Source organism: Camponotus vicinus, unplaced genomic scaffold (genome assembly GCF_025532165.1).
Source record: "Camponotus vicinus isolate PSW18456_S1 unplaced genomic scaffold, iyCamVici1.0 SCAF_10, whole genome shotgun sequence".
Classification (NCBI taxonomy): Eukaryota; Metazoa; Arthropoda; class Insecta; order Hymenoptera; family Formicidae; genus Camponotus; species Camponotus vicinus.
The window spans coordinates 15,462,532-15,468,857 of record NW_028141946.1 but is presented as its reverse complement, the minus strand read 5'-3'; the positions used below and the strand labels follow the sequence as shown (position 1 = coordinate 15,468,857).

At 30.7% G+C, this 6,326-nt stretch overlaps 1 protein-coding gene across 3 annotated transcripts; it reads left to right on the top strand.

Annotated features, from left to right (window-relative positions):
* The first annotated feature begins 270 nt into the window (after positions 1–270).
* Positions 271–5,015, top strand: LOC145960383 (putative cytochrome P450 6a13). Of its 3 annotated transcripts, none has more exons than XM_083079800.1 (7): positions 271–430; positions 2,053–2,216; positions 2,379–2,422; positions 2,649–3,174; positions 3,392–3,613; positions 3,795–4,046; positions 4,166–5,015. In XM_083079800.1, the coding sequence occupies exons 2-7, from the start codon at positions 2,090–2,092 to the stop codon at positions 4,336–4,338; spliced, it is 1,344 nt and encodes a 447-aa protein (XP_082935926.1). In that variant the 5' UTR covers positions 271–430; positions 2,053–2,089; the 3' UTR covers positions 4,339–5,015. The 3 variants fall into 3 exon arrangements, with proteins under 3 accessions (XP_082935926.1, XP_082935925.1, XP_082935924.1); XM_083079799.1 differs by having other exon boundaries at positions 2,053–2,255; XM_083079798.1 differs by having other exon boundaries at positions 2,053–2,422.
* The last annotated feature ends 1,311 nt before the right edge of the window (positions 5,016–6,326 follow it).

The following is a 6,326-nucleotide window of genomic DNA, read 5'->3' as shown; positions in this document are numbered from 1 at the left end:
TATCTTAATCGAAAGTTTACTTGACGTGAAATTCCCGATAAGGTACTTGGTAGCGCCGCGTCGAGAATAGTGACTCTCAACTCAATGCTCGTACCTGTTATTTATGTATTTGGCGTCGCGACGCTACCGCGTCGCTTGATAGCGTTTTCTCGTTATTATAATATGCGAAGTCATGTATTCGACATGTATGCGAACTCATGTATTCTGTATTTGAGATAAATATTGATCATGTAGTTTCCGCAATTCATCGTAACTCACTTCCTTACTCGCGCATCTTTTGTAGTGGCGCGTACGCTTTATAATTTGATCCAACTGGAACTGGGACCACGGCAGCCAGTATCATTCCCAGTCACTTCGTGATAAGTTGGTTGGCTGAGATAGCTCCGAATGTGTCAACTGCTGTAATCATCCATTACGTTACCGCATTCAAGTACGTCATATTAATCATTTATCATTTATTTGGGTATTGTCTATCATATGTCTTGTGAATCGCGTATAACGAAATATTTCGATTATTATATGAACAATAACATTAATGAAAGATTTTCAAAAAAATTCAAGAATTTCAAAATATATGTCTCACACACACACACACACACACACACACACACACACACACACACACACATGATCACAGATTTTTTCGTGGAAATCGTTCATTTGACGATGAAAAGAATGTGAATTATCAATAGATAATTGATTTAAAAAAGCGATGCAATGTGTTTCAATAGATAATTGATTTAGAAAAGCGATACAATATGTTTCAATAGATAATTGATTTAAAAAAGTGATGCAATGTGTCTCCATTCATTAATTTACATATAATAACAATGACGTCAGTTTGACGTCAAATATGTTTACGTTTTGAAGTGGTGAACGATAAATGACTGATTTTATTACGTGGCATTAATACGATTGTAGCAGTACGGGAGTTACTATTGTTGAAGCACAATATTGAAACGCATTGTTTAATCGGAAACTTTATGCAGAGTGTCACATGTATAATTAATTATCTCTGTAAACTTTTCTACCTATGTCATGTTTGCTCTTGCTCACTTTATCTCTACTTTGTTACTAATTATAAACACGTTTGACAGCATTCCTTCGCGATTTTATGATATAATACAGTGCTGTCACTTACTTGCAACTTTTGGCCGGATTTCTTAGCTCACGCCTACCGCTCTCCTCTTACCGCGCGCGCCTTAGCAACCGCGCCGCTGAACGCTCGTAACTAAGGAGTGCGGCGGTAACCTCAGGCACGTGCGCGTCACAAATGTGATGTGGCAATCTATCTAAGTTCTCTTTACTGTTTATTAATAATAAAAATAATTATTCTATTATTAATTACGTATATGTTCTGTAACAATTTAAAATATTTGTGTTTTGAAACGTAATTACAATAAAGAGAACTTAGATAGATAGATTGCCACATTACATTTGTGACGCGCACGTTCCTGAGCGCTTCTTTGTTACGAGCAGCGCGAGCGGTAAGAGGGGAACAGTAGGCGTAAGCTAAGAAATCTGGCCGAAAGTTGCAAATAAGTGACAGCACTGATATAGTATATTGATATAGAATATAGTATATTAAAGTGAAGAAATGAGATTTCTCATTCATTGATTTCAACGTGGTAAATTTGTGCTAAATAGGCATAAAATTATATTTTTAATTAAGATTATGTATTTATTAAAAGCATAAAATAAAATTTTACTTTATTACTGCTTATCTTTAAATTACATTAATAAATTTTAAATAAAAAGTAATTTGCATGTCATAATTTAAATGCGTTACATTTTACGAAACTACATCATTTCTCTCTTAACAATTTACAAAATTACAAACTGTTACAAATTATTACAATTTACAAATTATTTACATATATCTATAAGCGACTTATCGATTATTCCAATGTCGATAAAATCCGACTAAAAAAATTAGTTGTCATAAATTTATACTTTGTTAAATATGCATTTAATGCTTATCAAATCCTTTTATTAAATTTTAAATTTGCTGAAATTAGTTTTTATGATGAAATATTATTTTTTCTTTATTAGCATACAACGCTCGAAATAATTGATTGGCACCTGCAGAATGGGTCCTTTTGAAATACTATGCAGTATTGGGGTTATATTTCTCGCTGTTTATTATTATTTTACATCGACCTACGACTTTTGGAAATCACGTGGCATTCGCGGTCCAAAACCGATACCTGTTTTTGGTAATTTTAAAGATGTTATGCTTAGTAAAAAGTTCGTAGGTAATTATTTAATGGAAATATACAATGAGTATAAAGATGAATCCATAATTGGAATATTTACAAGAAAAACACCCGTTCTTATTGTAAAAGATCCTGATTTAATTAAGGATATTCTTATCAAAGATTTTTCCAAGTTCGCCGATAGAGGATTTCCTGTTAGTGAAAAAGTATGTAAATGATTTAAATTTTATTATACTATTCGAATTATGTAAATCCTTCGAATTATATATGTGATAACTTTATATATATTATGATATTTTCCAATAATCCAAATTATTGAAGAAATTATATTAATTTTAAATAGCCTTGAATTTTGTCAATCGAATTATTATAATTTAGTAAAATTGGTAAATTTATTCGACTGTTTAATAATTGTTTTTTATTATATCGTAGGCTGAACCATTGACGCAACATCTTTTCGCTTTAGAACCTAAAAGATGGCGACCTTTAAGGTTAAGGTTGTCACCCGTTTTTACATCCGGTAAACTAAAAGAAATGTTCTCTTTAATATCGGAATGCGCCGATCATCTTGAACAATATATTGAAAAATTAGTGAGTAAAAACGAACCTATAGAATGCCGTGAGGTAACGGCAAAATATACGACCGATGTAATCGGTACTTGCGCATTCGGCATCGAGATGAATGCTCTATCAGACGAAGATAGCGAATTTCGTAGAATGGGAAGAATGGTTTTCCTACCAACCTGGAAAAATATTCTACGGATGAGAATGAAACAAGCCCTTCCATGGCTCTACGAAATGCTCAGTTATGTCCTACCACAATCGGAAGTCAATCAATTTTTCACACGTGTTGTCATAGAAACCATGAATTACAGAGAAACAAATAATGTCATTAGACATGATTTCATTGATATGCTGCGCGAATTAAAAAAGAATCCAGATAAAGTTGGCGATATCAGTGAGTTTTGTCTGACACAAGAAATTTTTAAAATGATAATTTTTTAAATTTTTGAAAATGTTTATGAATTTTTGTATATATAAATTTATAGATTAATTGTATTATATATTAATATTATACGTTCATTGTAGGTTAATAGTAGATTATTCATAATTTGTAATTTTCGATGTAATATTCGAAGAATTAAAATTAATTGTGAAAAAATATCGTATTTCAGAGATCACAGAAAGCTTGATAGCTGCTCAAGCGTTCGTATTTTTCGCTGCCGGTTTTGAAACTTCGTCGACGACTATGAGTCATGCGCTTTACGAATTGGCATTAAATCAACAAATACAAGATAAGCTACGTGAGGAAATTGATCAAGAAGACACTAAGCACGGTAGCAATTTAACATATGAAAATGTAAAAGAGATGAATTACTTGGATAAAGTTTTCAAAGGTACATTATTCAAAGAAAAAAATTTAATAATTTCCTATTAATTTTCAGTACTATTATAATATCAATAATTTTATTGCTAATAAATGAATTTTTAAAACATATATGTACACATTTTAATAATTTATATTCCACAAACAAATTTTCAAATAATTCTTCCTTACATTATTTTTAATATATGCAGAAACTTTACGAAAATATCCACCAGCGACATTTCTTATGCGACAATCGACATCAAGTTATACTTTCGATGGTATCACACTTAACATACCAAAAAATCAAAAAGTATGGATTCCGATTTTCGCGATTCATCGAGATCCGGATATTTATCCGAAGCCAGATATTTTTGATCCAGAAAGATTTAATGACGAAGTAATACAAACCAGGCATCCGATGCACTACCTACCTTTTGGTGATGGACCAAGAAATTGTATTGGTAAAGTGATATACGTAGATTTAAATACATTTCTTTCAGTTTTGTTTGTTTTGCTTTTACATGTAACATTAGTTTAATCGAGAAATTTTTCTCATAGTAATAATCATTTTTATTTTCAGGTGCTCGCTTTGCTGTTTATCAGACAAAGATTGGTCTTATAAAGATACTACGAAACTATAAAGTTGAGGTCTGCGATAAAACGCAAATACCCTACATAATTAATCCTAAAGCATTTCTATTAGCACCAAAGGATGGAATACATTTAAAGATAATTAAAATTAATCGGACTTAATTTAAGCTTTAGTACAATTTCTTTTTAGCTAAATGGGTAAATGTGCTGAATAGGAGATTCCCCAATGACCTTGACATATGTTGTCAAGCTCACTGTCCTGAGTGACATTCAAAAGGTTTTAGTCGTCGCTTATCATTTATTAAAAAGTTATTAACAAAAAAAGTTTTACGAATTATGTGCAATTTTTAGACACTATGTATGTTTTACAAAGTGAATCTCTGAAGTGACCAGATTTATTAATTTATGTATAGCAAGTAAAACGCGTGGACAATAGAGGGGCTCCGCCCCCTTCCATGCACTCCCATCTCGAAAAAAAGATTTTGTGTATACTGCCCATCAATAATTCGTTCCGTTTCCCTAGCGAGGAAAAGCAATTTATCCTTTGTCAATGTATAAGAATCCTATGTATAAGAAGACTAACAATTTTTAAAAATCATCCCTTGGGGGTGAAATCTAATATCTCGAAAACAGTGTATCACAAAAATATAAAACCTGTGCCATTAGATAAGACTTCTAAGGAGACTAATTTATCGTATAATAACAATTTTCAAAAACCACCCCTTAGGAGTGAAATCTACTATCTCGAAAACGATGTACCACAAAAATATAAAACCTATGCCGTTAGATAAGATTTGTAGAAAGATTAATTTATCGTATTATAAAAGTTTTTAAAACCTCTTGAGGGTGAAATTTAATATCTCCAAAACGGTGTATCACAAAAATATCAAAACTGTGCCGTTAGATAAGACTTGTAGAAAGGCTAATTTAACATATAGTAACAATTTTCAAAAAACTCCTTGGGGTGAAATTTAATATCTCGAAACTAACGCTCTTAGTTAAGATTTCTAAAAATGCATATGTATTTTTTGCAGAAATAATACTTTATGAAAAGCGGTGAGATCCCAAAAAAAATCTTATAAAGGTAAAAAAATACGCCAAGTACATAAAAAAAATCTTTAAAAAAAAATCTAAAAGAATGATAAAAATAAAAAATTTAAAAACCAATATGAGATCAATACTATTAGCCAAGTACAATAAATTATGTGATATTAATTTGTAATCGATACTAAATGAGTTAAGATTACTTTAATTTCTAAAGCACTTTTTATATGATGTATATAATTTAAAAATGTTTCACACAAATTCTAAATTCTAAATTCACATAAACGACCTTCAGATCGAAGTAAGATATAAAAACTTGATTTTTGCTTGCAGTCTTAGTTTCTGAAATATCTTAAGCGAAAGTTTACATAACATGAAATTCCAGATAAGCTACTTGGTAGCGCCGCGTCGAGAACATTGATTCTCAATTGTCGGATCCTGTTTTTTATTTTTATTTATTTTCACGTACTTGGCATCGCTTGATATTATTCATCTCTATAAATAAAACCATAAGAAAATTTCAAGACACATAATTTTGCTAGATAAAATGGATTAAACGATTTTTAAACTCGTTTCGTTCCTCTACCTTTTACAGAATACAAATAAAACATTATCAATAGATACGATTTAAAATAATATACACTACTCAAAAGAATCTAGGGAACACTTTTCATACCCTAAAAATTGGGCTATTTTCAAGCCGCTGAAACTTGTCGAAAAATCATCGTAGAAAAAAAATTAAAAAAGCATTTTGAAGCATGAAGTTTCAACTTTAACGCGCTATCGGTGATTTTTTAAAAATCTTTTATCTTCCTTATTCTGCGCTTTAAAAAGGAACACACTGTTTAGTTCCTTAAAATTATGTATTTTTAACACGCTGCAACTTGATGAAAGAAATTTTTTTCGAGAAATTCAACTCAAGCTCTATAAATTACAACATTTTCTCTGTAAAATGCTTTTTTAAAAATCTTTCTACGATTTTTTTTGACCGAGTAATGCGATTTTGAAAATAAACCAGTATTTTTTAGATATGATATCGATACTCGGTGAAAAATCATCGTAGATGAAAAATAAGAAAAGCATTTTGAAGCTTGAAACTTCAACTT